Source organism: Danaus plexippus, chromosome 15 (assembly GCF_018135715.1).
Source record: "Danaus plexippus chromosome 15, MEX_DaPlex, whole genome shotgun sequence".
NCBI lineage: Eukaryota > Metazoa > Arthropoda > Insecta > Lepidoptera > Nymphalidae > Danaus > Danaus plexippus.
The window spans coordinates 5262489-5285670 of record NC_083547.1 but is presented as its reverse complement, the minus strand read 5'-3'; the positions used below and the strand labels follow the sequence as shown (position 1 = coordinate 5285670).

At 28.4% G+C, this 23182-nt stretch overlaps 1 protein-coding gene across 1 annotated transcript in view; it reads left to right on the top strand.

Moving 5' to 3' along the window:
• LOC116766188 (serine/threonine-protein phosphatase rdgC) overlaps positions 1-23182 on the top strand; it is a 49045-nt gene that overhangs the window by 6922 nt on the left and 18941 nt on the right. The window contains exons 2-6 of the mRNA XM_061522779.1: positions 8130-8501; positions 12155-12282; positions 19223-19313; positions 20542-20687; positions 21590-21754. Coding sequence (XP_061378763.1) covers positions 8276-8501; positions 12155-12282; positions 19223-19313; positions 20542-20687; positions 21590-21754 — 756 coding nt within the window. The 5' untranslated portion in view covers positions 8130-8275. The remainder of the gene's footprint in view (positions 1-8129; positions 8502-12154; positions 12283-19222; positions 19314-20541; positions 20688-21589; positions 21755-23182) is intronic.

The window sequence follows — 23182 nt, the reverse complement described above, 5'->3', positions numbered from 1 at the left end:
AAGCATATTTTCATTGCCTTTAATGTCAAACACAAAATGTGAAACTTTACTATATATATTTGTAGAAAAATATTGTACTCATTTGTTTGGCAAATATAAGAAATTGGTGTGACTTTTAACTACATTAATTCTAAATTTTTGAATTTGTGAATTGCAATTGAAGTGTTTTGTAATTTTTAATAATATTTGTTTATTGAAGTCGTGGTGGCCTGGCGGTTAAAGGCCCGCCTCTCATACGTGAGGGCGCGGGTTCGAATCCTGGCAAGTACCAATGTGATCTCTTCCGAGTCATATGTACTTTCTAAGAGTATTTAGACACCACTGACGCACGGTGAAGGAAAACATCGTGAGAAAACCTGGTCTTATGATTTCAAATAATAACATTGAAATCGCCAACCCGTCTTGAGCAAGCGTGGTGATTAATGCTCTAACCTTCTCCCTGTGAGAAGAGGCCTTTGCTCAACAGTGGGCTCCGATAGGCTGATGATGATGATGATGAATTTGTTACAGAATCAATCACTCTAAAGGTTTTTGTGTATGAAAGTATTTCAAGAAGTTACTGCCGTAAACTAGAGATCAAATCGATACCTCAATATACTTCATACAATTATGTATATAGCACGTTTTACTGACTTCCCATTCAAAAAAGTCTGCCAAATAACATTATCACATATCACCTACAAATATTTTGTTCTAGAAATAATACAAATTTACTTAAGAATCTAGAAATATATATTAAAATGTTACTTGTATACATTGAAATAGGTAACATTTTTGTGTGAACGTGACGCAAAATCTGAAAGTGCTGTTTGGTGTTTGTTGCCAACTAGAATTATTTATTAATGAAAAATATTTTAAATTTACCTAATTATGAATTATACTATGGGAATTTTAAGTTTCGTAATGAAATGGTAGTTGGAAACCTACTATGAACAAACTTCCTAAGCTCATTTTTAAAAATGGGTTAATCTATTATTTGTCTTGCATTATATTGTTAAATAACATACTATAACAAATTAATTTTAAACATTTAATTCAAGTTATATAAAATATAATTAAGTAAATTAAAAATAATTTTTATTAATAGATAATTGTCGTTGGTAACAAACAAGACAAAGTACGACTTGATCACATGTGATACAATGTTCATCGCAAGCAACACTTTGTTTTGATAATATTGGTTCTAGTTCACTAAAACATTACACGCAAGTTCAACTTCCGTCAAAGTATGTTTTGCTATTAAATAAATCAACACAATTTCAATATCCACTTTAACTTCAAAACGCGACGAAACTTTGACCTAATTTCATTACCGTGTCATATATTATTTATATCACTTTCAGACACATGTAATATAGATATTAAATATATCAAATAAACTTCCACTTCTGAGACCGTTAAAACTATCCAGAATAAAACGATGATGTTTGCTCCTGACAATGTTTATTTCTTCGGCAATACCATCAACAGAGTAAATAAAATTTGTTGGTTAATCGTAATAAACGTTAAGTTCAAATTGATTTGTATAAACTAATCATCAGGCGATTTTAATTTGTCAGTAGTAAATCTCATGAATTATCTTATCAAATCCGTTTACGATTAGATTATTAAGTTTAATTGAGTTTAGGAGATATAGATGTCAGCAACTTAGATTGAATTGTGAACACAATCTAACTGTGGACGCAAATAGTTGAAGGCACAAGTAGGACTAATTCTAGCGTGCCTATCTATTTATACGTATGATTGAAAGGGGTGCAAATCAAAGAATGTGAATCAGATTCTTAGAATAACCTTTAAATACGAAATATACATTCTTTATAATTAGATCTTGTTGTTGCATAAAGTATCTTACATAATGTTTATTAATAAAGCTAAATCTATTTTATTTTTACAAATGTTAGATGTTACAACTAAATTAACTAAGTTAAATTAAATAGAAAGATATTACCAGGATTAGATGTCTTTTGTCTACGTAATTTTGTATTCATACTTGACTGTAACATTAAATTATGAAAATCGTTTATTACAATCATAAAAATTGTTTTATAATCTTAATTTAGGAGAACGAGAGATAAGTGAATTATTTGGGCATGAAGTAACAAATTCTCTTGTCTACAATTGAAACTGAAACATTTATCTGTTTTAAATTTGATATTTTTATTACCGCGTCCTAATTTTTTACTTATTTATCGCATGTTGCATTACACCCGGGTTTGGTTAAAAAGTGAAAAACACGACTGAGTATCTGTATCTAATATGTAACATTAGTTTACCTTGTAGCATTAATGCTGTCACTCATTCGTTGAAGTGCAGCGCGTTATTCGTGTTTTCATCATCGATTTAAATAAATACTGTGATGAGTTTTTAAAATATTTTTATCATCTGGATATTTTGTCCGCTCTGAATTTTTAACGAGCATTATTTCTAAGATCCATGTTTTGACTATTATATTAAAAATAAAGACATAATTATGATAATTCAAACCGAATATTTGTCTAATGAAAACGATTCAAAAAGAACTAAATATCATAATGTTCATAAAAACACACTAAACTTTTTTGCTTGTCCAATGATTCCTTTGCAAAGAAGGTTTATTAAAATTCATGGTTTGTGTTTATCAAGTAGTAGTAGCTGTCATTTTTCGTTTTTTGAATGCCGTCTGACTGACGTTGTTGACGCCAAAAAATAGACGTCATACAAGCGGAAATGTTGCGCCGAACTGGTTCAGTTAATAATTCTTATTTTTTTTATTCTCTACAGCATTAACAGCTTGGTTTTGGTGTTATTCACCTGGAATGCATTTAATATTGACACAATAATTGTAGTAGAAATAAAGGCAGTATACAATTATGAATGAAGAAAGCGTACAATGAAATATTGTAGATAGGATAGGTAATTAATTATAGAGAGAACCATTATAGATCATGAGCGTTCAGTTGATTTCTGATGAAAGGCATTATGAATAATTTATATCCCCGTTGGAAATGTCATATAATAAATAGTTTTTTATATTAAAAATCAAGAGGCTTATAAGTGCTCAGTATTAAATATTCGGTAATAATTTATTACCAAATAATAAAATTACAGTCGGACTGAAAACGATGTATTCAATAAAAATTGTCTTGTCTTAAAGTTTAGAAGATTTTTAATATTTTGCCCTGAAAAAATCTTAAATCTTAAAAATATTTTATTAGTTAAGATACTCTATTACTTGTCTCGAGCAAAGGAGAGAATTTTAAAAAATTCAAAACATTACTAGTGAGGACATCAGACGCCGAGTGTGAAGTTTTAATGTTGAGAGCGAAGTGTTAACACCAAAGTTATTCGTGTTGAAAGAAATGTCAAGTAAATTTTTTTTTTTAATTATATTTTTCTGTTTTATCTTTTATTACTTTTTTGAATATCGAAGAAAAAATATTAGGATAGTTGTAAATTGTAAATTGCAAATGTTATAAATTGTTTTTAAACAAATTGGATCACTTAGAAAAGGCATGGAAGCTAGTAATCCGAGATCTCATAAAATTTTCCACTATTCCTACCAAGAAGCTGTAATTTTTCTGAGCCATATCTTGTCGTTAATATATTGGTTTAATTTCTTTAATAGTAACAGTAAATTAGTAACTTCTTAAATAAAAGGATATATATATATGATCCTTCATCCTCCTTCTATTCAATATTTATTTTCATATAGTTTTATAATCCTAGAAAAGATATTATATCAGTTATATCTAGTTTTAAATGTGTTTTTTTGAATATTTATGTAGTTTTTAATGGACCTAATAAAAAAAACATATCTAATAACTCAAGTATACTTTTTTTGGACACATTTCTTATGTGCATAGTATAAAAAAAAAACTATTTCAGAAATTTTTTATTTTAGGCTCATTGTGCGAGTGTAAATAGCCTAATTGATATGTTTCTTTTAATTAAACACTAGTAAAATCCACGGCGTCTATCATGGGTTTTGGGGTGTTCGATACAAAACATATTCGGTTACTGACACTCATTGTAATGGAATTTTGAATATAGAACTTTGATAGATAATAAATTCATATTATTATTTTAAATTGTAACATGAACATTTTTCATAATAGTAAGAGGATTTTTTGGAGGTCGATAAGGCTTAGCTTAGATAAATCTGTTTTTGCGGTCCATGAAATGTTGTTATAAGCCAAATGAATTTTATGAATTACGATAACTCCGACTTAAAAGTGCAAAAGGGGTTTTTAAAACCCAATACATTGTTTATTTTTTCAATAATGGTGTCGTATGTTTGATATTAAATATAAAAAACGAACAGCATGTATTAAAAGTGTCAGGTAGTGTAACACGCAAGTCATTAGAATTATAATTATACTAGAATATTTAACATACTTACCTTGCATTAATTACTAGATCAAAACTTTAAACTCATGTAAACAAAGTGAGGATAGTTATTAGAGTTTTAATTGCTTTCTATCACAGTTTATCTATATTATTGTCAATACATAAAACCGTGGGTGTATACTTGTACCATATATCTTATACAGTTTTGATTACGCAAATAAAATACAAACGCAAAACGTCGTAAATGCTGTTTATCTTATATTTTTACGAGGAGCAATTCTACTTTAGGAGTAATGGTGTGTTGGCTGTTATTTCGATATATAGGAGAATCTCAAATTCTTCTACTTACTCTTCTCATTTAAAATACAATCATAATTATATTATACAACTTTTTTTTTAATTTGTTCGGCTGCTACTATTCTTCATTATTGCTTTTGGTATTCTATCATAGTATATTCTTTACATAGATACGTATATAGTTCTATACTGATATATTTTTTCGTTTAATGTTGTGCTTATAGATAATAGTATCTCAACAATTCTGTCTATCGAAACTTTGAAACTTTTAAAATAGTTCCTGGAAACTAAATTGCATGAGAATTCTTCTTACTCAGCTGTTTAAGCATTCCTCAGACGATATTTCAGACTTTCCGTACGTAAAGCTATTCTAACCATGTGATATACGCTCCAAGAACGAATATATTTTCTTCATTGAAACTTCTACAAACAGAATTATTGAGTGGTGGAGAAAAGACACATATTAAATTATTACAATTTATAAACCCCTAAGTTTTAAAAGCAAGTATTCTTGTACCTACAACTTACTTTACTCTAAGTACAGTAAGTTTTGGAGGTAGAGAAAGTTTCTAATGGCTTGTATGGGTTAGCATTATTATAGTGATTGTGAAAGAAGAATGTTAAAAATGGTATAAACTCAGAAATTGTTATAAAGCAAATTTTATTGGTCATGACAGTTGTTCATTGTAAATGGCAGTAAAAAAAATCGAATGCCCTAGAGAATTAAGAACTTCACTTGAAAATACAAAAAATAATAATGTGTAGGTATGTGATAATGTCTTTAAATTTAAGATTTTTTTCTAAATCAATACATTAACTTACGTTAAGAGCGAATTAAACAAATAACGTCGTTATAATCCATGAGTAAAAAATATTCTTTGTCTTGAATATTTATTATGAAGTTATTTTTTAATTTTTTTAAGATTACAATACTAAGTTCATTAGGCGTATTGAAAGAAGTGAAGCAAAATGAAAATACAACAATTTGCATGTTCTTCTGATTAAGGTTTTATTTAATATTTTTATACAATGGAGAATCTTACCTACAATATAACGTTAATCATACTGCTGTATTATTAGCTTTAAGAAATATACGGGTGTAGTCTGTAGCGTTGAGGCTGAAAAGGAAAACTAGATAGGAATATTTATATATAAAATTTTTATTCCAAATAGGTCAACGCGAGGCAACATCTTTGATACACTCCGATGTTATATAAATCAAGCTGTATTGTAAAAATATCATCAGCGGATGCTACGATAGCCATAACACGTGAGATGGAAAATATCACAGATTCAATATTTTATTCAGTTGTGACATTCACTGGACATTATGCGACCCAAAATGATCAACGAAGCCTGTTGTTTCTTTCTGTTTTAATGAAACTATGTATTTGCAATAAATATGCACTCGTCAAATGTTGATACAACAGAAAATCAATATCATTAAGCTATCACAAAAAATAAACACCATAAAGGAAACGGACAAAATATAAAGTCACAATAATTATATACTTTCTACTCTAATTCACGATCATGTGATATACAATTTTTTAAAATAAATTATCTATATTTCAGATATTGTTTAACTTGATTGTTCTGTAAAGGAAACGAAATGCTTTCGGTATTGTTGTCTATATTTGATAGGTAAATTTTAAATAATACTTCCACATTAACAATATATATTTCAAACAGGCGGCTAAAATGTTTATTTCTTATAAAGTTTAAAAAATATTATAAAGTTGCCCTTTCCATTTGCCCACCCATTCCTACCCCTCTTTTTCTTCCCTAATCCAGGGTGATAACACATCCGCAAATCTATGTTGTTGATGTCCATGGGCGACGGTACTATCTCCATCAGGAGGCCGTCTGTTCCGTTCCCCCTTTAGCATAAAAAAAATAAAGAGATAATATTTTATTCAAATTTGAATTAATTTACCGTGATCAGGTCGTACGTCCAGTGGGCGGTCTACCTACGCTACGTATATAAGTACAAACGTAGTCGCATTTCAAGGAACCTTAATGAAAATAATATTATGAATAATTCAATTAAATACTCTGGTAAATAGTACTCCATCTATACGGAAAATTAATGCAATTATCAACAACTTCCATATTTATAATACACTTTTTTCAACATTGAAGGATGTCACGAAAATAATATAATTTTCTGTTCTATTTTACTATATATAAAAAAACTAGTATCATTAACGTTAACATAGTTAATTTACTTGTATCTGAAAAAGAAAACTTCAATACAATCATTTACAATAATTGGGACATTCAGAGAAAAGGAATGAATTATTACAAGGATCAAACGGAAATAGGTCCTTCCTCAAAGCCCACTTAATGTCAGAACTGCCTTAAGTAGGTCGTTACCTTTTGGAAAAGAATGTACTGAGTTGTATGATGTCTGGGATTTTAGCCAGTTTAGGAAAGTTATACAAATCCCTTTTTATATTTACCGCATTCATTGATCAAACAACTTTGACACGTCGCAAAGGTTACAATGAAAACTCTTACATTATCCGTTTATTTCGATTTGATTTCAAAAGAAAATCCGAAATAGCTGTAATGACGGCCTATTTTGTGAGGTCTTGCCTATTAACTTAGCTTGACAAATATTCAATTAATATTTTTATCAATCAAAATTGAGGTGAATTTTAATTTCTATAACGGTTTAGTTATATTATATTTATCAATTAGTACTTATTTTATCTAAAACGATCCTGGTTTTACCTTAAACTAAATTTGAACATTTTCTGTACGTTTATTTAGTATTACATTGCAGTACCAATTGCCTATAATTAGCGTGGTCAGCGATCTATAAACTAAAACATATTAACCTAATATTCAGATAACATTTGACACGTGACGGTTTTTTATAAAAGAAGAAATGTAATTACGCTGACTATTAATGATTTACGTAACATTTTCTTTAAAACGAAAAAAGTTATTCTACTAAGTTTATTAATACAAAAGCTTGAGTGTGAATAGAAATATGTGTGAATGTTTTTTATCTTTTCGCAAGATGTCCTTTCAATGAATTTCAATGTTAGCTTAAAAGAACAAATCTCATTTAGAATAGATTTTATATGTGTACATTATGAAGAATCATTGTTTTGTGTAAAACAAATACTAATAAGATGGAATTGCTTTAAAAATATAATGAAAAATAAAGTAAATTTCTTTAAAAAAAAAATTTTTTTGTCTCATATTTACTTGGAATAAAAAAAAAATATAAGTTTTAAATGATCCACAACGTCATGAATAGTGTGTAAATATTTTCTTTTCAAAAGTATAATATTTTCTTAGATCAATTTTAAAAGCTTTCATATTCGAAACTTAACCACAAATAGCCATACAAAATTTGTATTAGAAAAATATTTTTAAATCTAAGGAACAAACTGTTTTCATGAGCCCGTACCGCGTTATAGTTTAGGTTGAAGTTAACTTTTCCTTTAACTTTAGTCGAATTAAATTATGACGATGACTTTTATTTTTTTCAGATCGTACCGGTCGAGTCGACTGGTCATGATTTTTATTCTGATCATAGAATCGCCAAGTTGTCACCATTCCTAAAACACGTCAAAAAACTCCAAAATGTGCTCGAAAGCGAAGAGATAAGAAGTATAGACAGGACAAAAGTCCCAAGATGTTTTCATTTACGGAAGGTTGCGGATGTGTCAGCTTTCGCGGAGGACGGAGAGCACGTTCATTGGGAGACGATTCTTCTTCGTGTCGGAGTTCAGAAATAGAACAAGAAGTGCCGAAGAAGATTGGCAAGAGGATACTTAATGGTGATTGCACCATGAAGGCTTTGGCACCATTTTGGAAATTTTGGAAAAAGGATGAAGCCAGCATGACCAAGGCTGAAAGAAGTATGTAATAAAAAGAATATTTGTTTAGTATACTCGTATACACATAATACGCTACAGATATCATTGAATAAACTGAAATAAGTCTTACCGTTGTGTCACACACTTTTTTTAGAATTGCCAGCATGTGGTCCAGCACATAAAACTGATGGATATTAATAACTGTTAAATGTGACGTTCAACACAATATGAGAATCAGTTTTGTTAAATGAATTCAGTCACCAAATAAGTTTAGTGGAGCTATCCTTATCGATAAGAGTTTATTAGAGCGAATTATATCAGAGTATACGTAAATTGATTTTTGTGATTTTATTAAACTTGTGCCGCTTTGAACGTATAAAACTTTTCAAAAATATTGCATTATTTTTTTTATGTTATAATCTAATGAATGACATCGTTTTATTTTTTATATTTGCTTTATATTTCTACAGTATTATATGATTGGGTAGGTTTCCAAATTCTATAGTTTTATTGAATTTAGCCGTTAACTGCCCGCTATTGTTTGAATAGATTTCCTATGAATATGGAATACGTATGAGATTTATACATTTGACTTTATTACTGTAACAATGGGAATATTAAAAACATTTTTCGATAAACTCGGTATACAATTTAATTTCATGATTATATTACATTATTACACTTCCAATATTTCTTAAAGTAACAAAAGTGTTTTGTAGTCTTATTAAGAAAAACACGACTTCTTGAATTTCACACACTTAATGAATACGTTTAAGCCATTGACAATATAAATTAAAATATATTTTTAAAACATCGCTGCATGAGGTTATTTTTTTACCTTAAGAAACAAAATAAATTTTAGGCATATGATAAACCAATCGTTTTTCTTACTTACTTTTCTAACTTTATACAATAAGACGTCCAGATTTTAAAATTATAATATTAAAGTCATAGTAAATTAAATATACATATGTTTTCAAAATAATTCCACCCATATTGCTAACTGATAGAAATCTTAATCGATTGTCCATGAATAGGAAATTTAATACATAATTTAATTAAAACATTCTATCTCATATAGGTGACGGAAATTTTAGGTTCTGCTATTTTCTATTTATAACTCAACAACGTTATCTCTGCTGCACCACGTAGGTGTAATACAATCAGTGATTATTGGCATGTGCTTTAATAAATTTTCTTTATACTCAGTAGAACGAGCTGAATCACTGATATCTCCGTAATTTAGAAGGTTAATTTCATTTATTTTTTATGGCAAGAGTTTTATGGAAAGCTTTAAATAATATTGCTTTTTGTTGAACTCTCTAACTGTTGCGTTCAATATAAGTAGAAAAATAGTCAGATTATAATTATAATTAATTAATAACTATACAGTGAATGTTAATAAAAAAATAATAATTTAAATATAGAATTGTTTTAGGAATAATTAATCGGGTAAGATATTTGAATTTGTTGTATAATTTCATCGGCATCCAATATAAATTCCTAGACTTCAGATTACTCGAATACTCTCTTCTTATTATAACTACGGTAGATTAAAACAATTAACTTCAATTCCATATTGGAAAGAATATATTAAATAAAATAACACTTAAAACTAGCCAAGTTGTTTGTGGCAGTTGTGCTAGTTTTGCAGCTAATAAAGTTATTTCTATGCGGAAGACAAACAGTTAAAACGAATTATCTCTGATCTTCAAAGTTCAAGGTTCAAAGGTAAGGTAATAAGTAAATTAAAGTACGCTAGAAAAAACAAAAAATACGGCTCAGAACGTTTACCGTCCTTGTATGTTATTCAGCATTAACAAATGATTTAGTACAGTTATATTATATTTTATATAAATTTTATATTAAAATTATTATATCCTATACCAAATTTACTGTGACCTTCTACACCCAGGGACGGTCCCTAGAGATTTTTCAGGTCCCGAAAACCCAAATTAATATTTGAATGCAAGTATGGACAGTTTTTTGGCTAAGAAATTTGAACAACAATAAAATTAATCATTTAAATATGAGTCATAAAAATAATTTATAATTTAAAAACGAAAGAAAAATAAAAATGTTTAAAAATTATCATTGTAGTACGCCCCCTAAAGTCTTTAAATTGATGTTCCTCCAATACATATACGAATTTTGGATAGCATTTCCAATAATATTTTAATTTTTTCCCAGAAATTGTTTTATGATAGCTGATACCTTTGCAAAAATGTTATATTTAACGATTTTCTAAAACTAAGTTTTGAATAAACCGTAGTTAGTCGTTTTAAATTATAGACATTTCCTTTGATATTTTCTGTCATAAAAACAGCTGTCACTGTCAGATTTTGTTGCTTTCCAATATGAAAATTCTTTTGCTTTTTAAGCGAAAAATAAATGAATAATTAATTACAATAAAATATTACAACCATTATTATTCATAGTTTTAGGTAGACAAATTAGATTAATGAAGCCGAAGTACAGTCGTGGCAGTAGCAGTTGGCTCTCGTTTATTCCTGGGCTGATTTGGGTACTAGCTACTAGAAAACGTGCGTTGAATAAGAGAACAAAGCCTAAATTACAAAGCCCATAATTTCTTATCTATTTGCCTAACCTCTAGGACGACGACACAATTGGAACAAAATCTTTAGGCGACTGTGGGAAAGTTGTAAGAACTTTCTCAATTAGACGGATTCTCGTACTTAAAATGGGGAGACTGAAATTTTAATATTATCCTAATGTTGTAACACAACAATACTAAAACACAAGAATATTGTAAACATATTGCAAAATATATTAAATTAAAGGAGATATTGTAATGAATGGTATTGATTTTGACGGTCTAATTTTATTGTACGTTGTTTTACAGTGTTATGAAATCTTGTCATACCATTCGTTCTATCAGCAGGTTTTGAAGTAAGCAATCTTTTAATAGTGATGCATAACATACTCTAACAAATGCAATATGTTATATAAAAGCCCTGGCAGTACTGATCATAACTTTGCAGACAAGAACACATTAAACATTATAACTATCAACTTTTCATATCGCACAAAATTTGCAATGCAAGTAAACATCCGAAAGCCGTCTGTTATTACATAAAACACTTGTTATTATCAACATTCAAGCCCTTATAAAATGTGAGTGCAGGATATCTACTTCCTTTCCGTGTTGCAATTATTCTGTCTACGATTAATTGCGATCTGTGTTTCCTCTTAAGACCAGCAGCTTTGTTTTATCTCACAGATATCGAATACACAATATTCAATTATGCCATCAGATGATAAAAATATGAATATAAAAAAAAAACCCAATCCCAATACAAAATTTTGGTAAAAAATTCAGAATCAAAAATTTCAACACAAAGAAACATAATCAAACAATTTTAAGAAAATCAAATTGATCCCATAAAGCAGTTCGGTGAAAAATTATTAGATAAATTGCAGTTATTAAATTTACGGATGACTTATAAAGCTCGGCTATTTACGTCTGGGTTAATTACTTGGATTTAGCAAAGTAATGAGATACTTTCTTGAAGAAACTAATCTAAGATTAGTGAGATGATTAATGTGTTAAAAAGATAAATACAATTCATCTGATAATCTTAATGAAAACTGGGCTTTGAGAAGAAACATATCGTATATACCGTTCAATATACGTATGGATATTTATAAAAAATATTTATTTTATTTTTTCACAGCCATGAAAGCTGCTATACTTATACAGCAGTGGTATCGTCGGTATTTAGCTCGAATGGAAGTTCGCAGGCGCTATACGTGGACCATATTCCAAAGCATCGAATATGCAGGGGAGCAAGATCAAGTCAAAGTAAGTGCAAATAATAAAGTTCCTTGTTACTCACTAGCTGACGGGTAATTTGGTGACATTGTCATCTACTTCATCAGAATTACAAATGTGGAAGTTTAAATCTCATTAACGAAATTGGACTGTGAAGTATTCATTATTAGTGATTGTAATAAAAACTAAAAGAATCAAAATAATATGTCGGATTTAGTATCCCCATCGTAGTTTTTAAAGAGTATGAGGATAGCATTACTGAGGTCACAAATGCCTATGGTAATAATGTCGTCAGTCTGTTGAGCTTTTGAAGCCTTGACACCTCGTAAAAAAATTTACGAATCCTTTTTTTCAAAGAGGTCCGAGCTCTGCAACGAATCGAGCGAGAATGTGTCTAATAGGAGAAATAATTTCATCTAATTTAATACGCTTCCTTGAACGTAACGATTTCCTCTGCAAAGCCCTTTTTTAAAATTTTATGATTTGAAAACAAACCATTTATGAAAAACATATGTTCTAGTTAGTTCCTGTAAAAATGTACGCAGTAATTTTATTTTTCATTCCATATTAAATTTTTGTAACATATTTTCCAAGCTAAAATGGAAAAGTTTTCATCAAAGTAACCCTCGTGAAGTCATGTTATCTAATATTTTTCTTACTTAGATATTCATAGTTTGCGTACATGATCTTTTGTTATTGAAGAAATATGTTGAATGTATACCCTGCCCTCTCCGAAAGTACATCGTGTAATTAATCTGAAATTGAACAGTCATTGATAAATAGCAATTAAAAATTCCATGTTAATCCAATGTTTTAATTATTACAATGATCGTTAGAAATGCCAGATCACAGATGATATAGAATTCTGTTGAATATGAAAATTATTTTACTTTCATAGAACATTGTAAAATATTTTTTATATGAAGTGATATAAAAATATCCGCTCATCTTTTATTGTGGCAGGGATCAGAACCTCATCAATCAAACCAATAAAAAACATCAAGTGCGAAAGGTCAATAATATTTTTTTCTGCTTTTTATTGGTGAAATATAAGAGTAATGCGATTCAGTGCTGAGTGAATATAATGTCAATATAACATTATAGGAGTAAGAAGCTGGAAATCTAATTTGTAATGCCTTTGAATTATATAATGTAGAGGGAACAGCGACTTTTTTGTCTTGGTAGAGAAGAAAATATAGACCTATTATTTTCAATTCTTTATGAGAAATCGAATACATTAAGCTCCTTTCGAATAATGTATGCAGTGATCCCATTTTACACTCTAATTGAGTTGTTTAATAAAAACGTTTTTAACTCTATTATAACATTATTTTTGTGCACTTGGATAGAAATGGAACATCCGTTGAATTTTTGATGCCAAAGAAATAGATTTTTATCGAACAAATTCTCTATTTACCTTGACTTTCTGCTCTTTAAAGTTCAGGTGTAGTTAATTCAATCAAGGAAACACAGTTAAAGTTCACCACATCCGCAAAGCGACTTCTTTTACTTTTGAATTTTCACTGCAGTATCTTGTTATTCTATACATAAATTATATTTAATTATAAATATATCAATTTTATTAAAGAATTTTTAGTTTCAATTAATAATAATAATAATATTAATAATATTAACCTAAGAGATATGTCTCATTGTTTTGTTGTTATTGTGCGCTGTTGTTTTGGACATCTTTATAATGGAAAATAAACTTTTTGACTGTTTTTTGTATGTTTGAGATCTGAGATTACAAAACTGCTAAGAACTGTATGTAGGTGATAATCACTACACAGATACCGTATTGAAAGGCTAACAGCGGTAATGGTTAAAATACTACTATAATTTTTTGCATTTAAATTTATCACTACGCGTGATACATTGTTTACTTCAATATACAGTGAAAGTACTGTTTGAATTTATTGCTTGTTGATTTTTTTGTTTCCAGGTCGTATGCTTTTTTAGATATGTTTTTTGTTTTCATTTTAACAGTATCGTCATTTATGTTATCAAGTTTTCCATACAAAGGAAACGAAGGTATGTGAATGATGAATGATATCATATTTGGTTTATGTGACATTTGGAGGAAATCCGGCCTCTTACAGTTCAATGAATACGAGAGGAAACTGATATGTTTAGGTCGAAAATGTCGTACAATTCAAACAGATTAATATATTTTATTTTTAAATACTGAAGTATATTGTGGACAATGTCTAAATTGAAATGTATTATTTAATTTATGACGTCAAAATTTGATACGACACGAGTAAGGTTCGAACCTGAAACTTTCGATATACCGTGTCTAATTCTATTTTGCCAATTAAGATATGGCGTCTTATTCGTATGGACGGACAAGCTTTCTACGTATTCAATCCTACATATGTACAATCTTATAACTCACCTTTGGTTTTCTCATGAAATCTCGAAATAATGAACTGCGGTTCTGATACTAATAATCATATTAGGCGGTCAAAACTTGGGGTCAGAAAGTAGGGGCAAGATATGTTTCGTATTGAAATGTGCGTATTATTACAATATTAATTTAATAATTTGTTTAAATTATTCGTTTTAATAATAAGTCTTAAAATATTATAATGAAGAGACGAATGAGATGTGAGAACAGGGAATAAATAAAATAAATCAACTGATGATGAGATCTAAGACTTTCGCGAGTATCCGCGACGAAAATAAGACTTCAAAAAATCCTGAAGCAGCAATTACTTTCGTTAAGATTACACGATGAACACACAATCTCATCCAATTAGTCCTCTTAAAATAACAGTTATTTTAAATGTAACTAATATTATTTTCTTATTTTTAAAAACTACGTACTCCCGACGTTTCGTTTACTTTGCAGCAACAGTGATCATTGGAAAACATCTCGTTTTTAAAAGTAAGAAAATACTCGTAGTAATTCGAAAAATTAGTTTCATTTAAAATAACTGTTATTTAAAGAGGACTAATTTAATGAGATTGTGTGTTCATCGTGTAATCTTAATGAACGTAATTGCTGCTTCAGCATTTTTTTGAGTCTTATTTCCTCATGGATGTATATTGTATACATATACAAATATTTCGTTGTATTTTTATCTGCTGGTAGGTTTCGGAGGAAATTGGAGGGAGCTATATATATATATCTTTATATAATTGAAACAATTTTAGTCATATTTAAATTTGTCTCAATATGTAAGCTTCGCCTGTCTATTTCCTTATATTCTATGACAAGTTATATTTTTATATCTATCTTAGATATTCATCAAAAGTGGAGGAGACATATCAAGAACTTACCAGGATTTGAGCTCTTTTAAGTTTGTACTTTAAATGAAATACCCAAGGGCCACATCAATTTTAAATAATATTTCAACGGACCTTTAAAATGCTTCTTTAAACTAAATAGGCGAAGTTTAAACTTTGTCATTGTTAAATTTAATCAACGTGATTCTCATGGTATGAATCTAGGACGCCATTGTAACTTCGTCGTTTAAGCTCCGATGTACATTTAATTAATAATGGCTTGAAGTAATTTAATACTTTAAGATACATTCAGATATTGGAAGTTTAAATCCTTAGAACTTTCGAAAATTTGTTTTACAAAAAAATGCTTAAGATATTTTGTTAATGAAATAAACTTTTGTTAAATATTGTTTCCAATATTTGTAAATTTAATATTTTAATTTAAAGTATTGATTTTCTTTCAAATAATACTTTTATAACAAGAATTAGAACTAACTCCTGTTTCTAATATGTACCTAATTTTGAGCCTTAAAAATCGTTATTAGTTAAATTTGAATTTAAATTTGTAGGTTGGATATTAGAATCCTGCTCGCGTTGATGAATAGTTTAAATTTTCTTTTACCTTATTTTATTTTTATTAGATGTTTTGTCATCTTATTCAATTGGAACAGATTTTTAGAAAATATTTTATTTTTTTTTATAATTTATCGTTATTTAAAAAATAATAATTATAAATTAATTTTTCCTCGATATACTATAAGAAATGGTTTTCCTGGTTTTTTATTACAGAAAAGTGCTTCATTGTGACCCGTTCTTGTTCATTGAATATTTAATTTGATTTTTCTGAATGAAGATTCGTGTCAGAATATCGATTTAAAGGAAACAATGCTTTTATTTTAAGTTTTACTGGAAAATTCATTTGGAAATTGAACGACACAAAAGTTCCATTTAACTAACTAAAACTTTTCTATTTAATAGCTTATGGAAAATAAACGATGATGAAAAGGATTGAACCTATTAAAAATCTTTAATAAAAATATAATTCTCAATTACACGTTATGATAAACCATGAAATTGCCAGTTTAAAATAAGAGGAATTATAGAATTTCATCAGGATATTAAAAAAAAAATCTTTTTTGTGCAAACGACTCAAATGACAGTGCAAAATTTTAACGACCATGCAATTTTCAACAAACAAAAGGCTTTAGTGAAGGTGGGCTATTTAATTTCACGAATGAAAATTTTGTTGTTAAAGTATTATGCTGTTTTTAAATAAAAAGTTGTAAAAAACTATAAATTATTAATATTTCTTTATTATATGCAAAAAGCTTATACAAAATTTACTCCTTTTTTTTCACTTTACGTAGAATGTTTTTCTCTAAGCTAAATATGTAAGATCTGGTTTATAACAGAGTATTTGATGGTATTCCTAGGCCTAAGTCGTATATTCAAAAATGTCATAATTTATAAATACTGCGAGTAAATTAAGTAAGTTAACAGTCGGCTGAGCAACCTGACACATTGTTGATCAATGAACCGATTGCACAATTAATCACTTTAATTTATTTAAGTGGATAAGTATGTGATTATTAAAATTGTGGCTTTTTAAAACTAAACATGTCAAAAAAGATTTGATATAATTATTTCGAAAACGTTGTATAGATAAAATAATATTATTTTTAAATTTAAATCGCTTATGAAATAAGTCCGATCAAACAATTTAAAATGATGTAATCTTTTTAAAATAGCATTACATTTTTTTAATTCGAATATATGCTTTGTAGCAAACCAATATTTTTTGCCAAAGGTTTGATCCGCGTTATATTTTACTTTAAAAATATTTAATACAAAAAAAAAAACATGGGATTATTTTATCTTTAACCAGCTTAATAGTTAGAATTACACCTGATTGATTAAAGGAATCCCTCAAAACTAAAGTTGCTGTAAAGGATTTTTTTTTATCTCTGCAAATAAAAAAAATATTAAAATATAAGGTTTTTGTTTATAATAAATACTTTTGAATAAAATCGTTAATTATGAATATTAATTCTGTTAATTTAGTTTCGCAAAATATAAAAGATTTCATATTAAAATTTTATAAAGATACATTATATTTCCAAAAGAAAATAATGAAAAAATAAATACCACCAAATTAAAACTTTCATGATCATAAAATTCATAAAAAATTATTGTACTTTAAGACAGTTATAATTTACTTAAATCAATTATATTTCATAAAATATAAGGAATGATAAATAATTATTAAAAATACTTTTAATATACGTATGTAAACAAATAGACAAAAAAGATCTATTTAAATCTGTTTTAAATTTTAAATCTACATTAAGATAAGAAGCAGATTAAAAGCGGTTGTAAAAATTATAATAAAAATTAATCATTTAGATATTCACCCTCACTTACTTAATTATAAAGGATTATTAATTAGCACAAAGGACAAATTTCACAACTTTTAAAATACATATATATTAAATAATACTAAAAGTCACTAGCAGCTGGTGCCATTTTAAAATTATAGTTGATATTTAAATATTCACATTGCTACAACGACACGAAGCTCAGATTCCTTTGAATGATTCATTACTAACAACCTTCGTTTCAGTAACGAGACTAACTAACGTAACCGTTACAGAAGTCAATATTGAACATTGGAATTCAGTGTTGCTATAAATATAATGGACACGAGAATGTCACAGTTCATCATAACGATATTTATCGGTTTTCATATAAAGAGGTTTCGTTATAGTCATTTATTTATGATTATAATGAAAATAACATAGTTAATGGCTTTTCTATACAATATTGTTCACTTGTTCCATATTTGTTGTCAGGTTTTTTTTATATAAAAATATTAAAAAGTAACTTGTAACATACATATAAATTATATACATATTTTAAATGTGAATTATGAGCACTATTTATTTTAAAGTAGGCCACCTCTGCAGGGAGTAATTACTAGAATGATAGCAATTACATAGAAAATTGTTATTTCTGTCGGGAAAATATGCGTTTTCATTATCAGATCATTACACCTTTAGTAATGGTACATTGAATGGTGCTTTACATGTGATGGAGAAAATCACTTATTCATTACTATTGTACATTCAACGTTTACTTGTGATTATACTTACGACCTTTTTGTGGTCTACTTTATATTATAATAAGTTCTTTTAAGAAAAGTAAAGTAGGCCAGAGAACGGTATTTCAATTACGGTATTACATGAACAAATAATTTTAAATGCGTGTTAAGAAAGTTTTCAACTATGCTATCTAATATTTATTAAATTTATAAATGTTTCATATAAAATTTTTTCATTGCAACGTTTATTATTAAAAAAAATATATACTTTTCAAAAGACCTTGTAACTGTTGAAATACACGGCATGGAACTGACATGTTACAATAATCGTCTATAACAAAATGTCGTGCCATTCTCTATAAAGTAATTTGACATTACATTATGTTATTAGAAATTAATGTATTCATTATCTGCCTACAGTTTGATTATAATCGCTAAATATTATTATGTCTTATAAATTAAAAGTGGTGAAGGATTTTTAATTCTAAATATGGAATTTATCAAAGCTCCTTACATATAAATTTATTTTAGAATATTTTTAATCCGTAGCTTCAAACCGCAACAATAATATAATAATATTTTTTCTAAGAACCTATACCTCAAGCTTATTTTATAGCTGCTATTTTTATATTTTATTTGTTTCAGCTTTACAACTTTTTTAATGCCCTCCTGAGTCATATGCGAGAGACCAGCGGAAGACCGTCATCCGAAAGGACATCAAGAACGGCTTCTGTCAGTAAGTTTTATAAATATCACTATTATCAAAAGGTTACACCATTTTTGTTAACAAAATCATTCTATCTAGAAAAAGGAAAATATACATTTTCCTATATGTATAAAGTAGAGAGCAGATTGCAATCGAGAATTCGAACGTATTGTACTTCACCAAAAAACTGCACTGTAATTTTGACCATGGCTTCCATTGTCTTAATATGTGATGAAAAATTTTGTTCTGCAAATATATGTAGGCAAATATACCAAAATGTTTGTACACTAATGTTTGTATGTAGGTTCAATATTAAGGCAGTTTGCTCACATCAGATTCTTATCATAAAGCAAAATAAACATTAAACATGTTATTTAAGAAAATATTACCACATAGAATTACGGAGTCCCTCCACTTCAATGTGTTTCATATCATATTGGTTTCAAGGGTTCTCGGATAAAATGTAGGAAAAGTATTTGTATTTAGCAATATCTATCTATATTTATAAATAGTATACATTTGTCGGGTGACAGCGAATCGAGCTATTGTTTTCGGCTGCACTATGAAATTTTAGTTTCTTCTTACGACGATATGATATTTTATTTATTTAAATTAAAATAATTAAGAAATTCAAACCATTTTTCGTATAACATGACTTTTAAGGGTAGCTGTAAGCCATAAAATAATTAATTAAAAGACACGTTCCTCAACATTTTTGGCTGTGTCTGCGGGGAAGCATCACCGGGATTTCGAGTGGTCATTAAACCTTCGTTATATTTCAGCAAATGTCAGGAATTCTCCTTAAAATTTTGAAATGACTGACATTAACTTAAATTAATGCGAACTTACGATGCTATTAATATATGTCACATTAAATTTAACGAAAATTCTTAATCATTTCTTCAAACAGATTAAATGAATAGTAAGAATTTAATTAACATTAAATCGCCTAATAAAATATTAATATCTTGAATGCGTAAATGACATTAATTATTTTAACTATACAGTACATCATCTTAATATTATTATTATTTACAAATGAGAACTAAAAATATATTTCAAGAGAGAAAAACCGCAGGCGTATCTAGATACATTGTAATAGTTGTGTCATGACAAAAATAATATCGAATAACCCAAAATTCATATCTAGCCCCACGAAGTTTTGAATATGAAATTACCCCCGAGATTTCGAGGGACGTAAAGCTGCTGTGTATACTTGTATGCTGACAAATTTTTAGCAAAGCTTTGTTATTTATAGTGGAACAAATATTTTCTGAGGAGTCAGATGAAGGCGGAGGCGTGGATGAGACAGCTCCACCGAAAAACTGTCGAGAGCCTGATATTGAATTTCCCCTTCAAAGAAAAGATATAGACCTACTTATTGAGGCATTTAGGAAAAAAAAGGTAAGTCGAAATTGAACGTGACATTTTATATTGATTACTCGCATCGTTATGGCCATCTTATTAAATTCGCTTCATAGAGTTTAAAGATAAATATACCTTTTTTAGGTTCATTAAAATTATTATAGTATAAAGGAATCGTCATTGTTAGAACTCTCACATGTAACTAATTAATTGATTGAATGAATTAATGAAAGAAAATCCTATATTTAAATTAAATATTGGAAAAAAAAGTATTGATTTTGTGATATCTATGGAGGATAATAAATTAAAGAAGAATATATATAGAAGAGTAGAAGCGTGTTTAACTTTATGTTGCTTTACGGTTACAAGAATTTTAATTGCATTTAATCTATTGAAAAAGAAAATAACAAACAAACAATCACTAACTAAATAAAACTATCGAAATTGGGACTCTTTAACATGAGATTCTAAATGATTAGCTGTACTATTTAAAAGCTATATTTGAGTGTCTATTAAATTAGGCTTATACAAAAATAAACATGATAAATTTATATCGGTAATGCGATATAGAATGTGAAGTGGTGCATTTAATCCGAAGCGGTAGACTAAACATGCCAATCGCCGCTGTAATCCGATTAACGGAACGCCCGTACGTCTTTTGTTATGACTTACGGTGTTTTTAACCGAGGCAGTCACTCAGTTATGACCCACTTTATACACGGATAGTTTTTCTTTACTTGCATGTGTAAAATTATCCGAGTTATCCAACAAGTCGCATTTTTCTTTGTTCAGTTTAAAAAGATTCATATTGACATTTACCAAGAAGCAACTTCTCTCTAATCAAGCACCCCAAAAGCGTAAAGCGTAAAATATATAAAAGGGGTCCACAAGCGTAAAATTTCTTAGTAAGTTGAGGAATATTTACATTGAAATTTTTCCAGCATCGTCTACATCCAAAGCTAGTAGCACAGATATTGAAAGAGGCTTCGCAGATGTTAAAAAGATTGCCGAATATCAATGTGGCGACTACATCTATATCGAGCCAGATAACCATATGCGGAGACCTTCACGGCAAGCTCGACGATTTGCTTGTTATATTCCATAAGGTAAGATTTTTATTTATACTATGGCTTCAATCAGGTAATTTCCACTATTAATTAACTTATCTAGCACTAGGTATCATCAGCTATTTTCTTGGGCGACATTTTAATTTCTTTTTTGCTCAAATTAACCAAGTGAAATAACAGTAAATATTTGCTCCGAAGAATTATACAAAGAAATATATTTTATATATATTAAGTGTAGCTTTAAACTATATTAATGCGTCTATGTTCATTTACTATTGTGTTTGGTCAATGATTCAAAAAGGTAAGGTAAATCCTGATTCATCCGTAAAATAGTTTTCTGAGGTTGAGTCCTTATATCTACTATTATGTAACACGTTTACTATATGTCCTTTTCTGTGGTACAAACACAAAAAAGAATATAGTAATTTTATATATTTTCGTTGAATCATTACTAAAACACTTTATTGAAAATGTATCGAAGTAAACATCGTAATGGACAGTTAATCAAGCTAATGGGATTAATTAATTGGTTTAATTATTTTGACCTTTAATACTCAGAGCTGAGTACCTATGACAGGAATTAGTTTGAGAAATAATTTATAACTAGCTGTTGTCTGCTACTTTGTTTGCGCATCGTTTAAAGTTTATTACGATGCAGTCATAATAATAGGAGTCTAATCTATGAAATAATCATGCAGTTAACTTTAATACTTATCAATACAATTTTTTGAGTAATTATTATATTTTTTTTAATTTCGAAGACACTGAAGTAGACACAATAAAGTATTTCACACATTGGCTGAATGTAACTGTGTCCGATACAACATATGGCGTTTATTATTAGCGCTCGTTCTAGACTCCCTGTAAGTAAAAGTTTCTGATGCGTAAAATAGTATTATATATCGGATAAGCTGATAATCGGAATTCACCATTGATGAAGGTCTCCAACGAAAGATATTAACATTTACAATAGATGTTAAGGTTAAAATTAATTCTTTCATTCCTACCTTGAGAACTAAGTGTTGACAGTCTTTTACTTAAGATAAACATTGAAATATTTTAGTCTTCATTTTTATAAATGAAAATTTCGTTGGGAATTAATTATAAAATTGACATTGAATTATAAAGTGACAAGAAAATAACAAAATAGTTTAATTTATCAAAATCAATGTTATTAGTTTATCAGTCAATCCAATTTAATGCCTTTTCTATTGATTTCTCATCAATCTTTTCATGTTTTATTGTGTATAGATATAAAGATATATAGATGTAGCGATGTATCGAAATATATTTGGTCTAAATGAAGTGAGGACTGTGGTTACAACTGCGCTTGCATACATTTAATCTAATACAAGGACATGATTTGCATAGATAAATTTACAGCTTTGATTCGGAAAACGTTGTTAGTAAACGCCATGTATGGAAATAATGAGGCAGTAAATTGTTTATTTTTGAAATTACGATGTT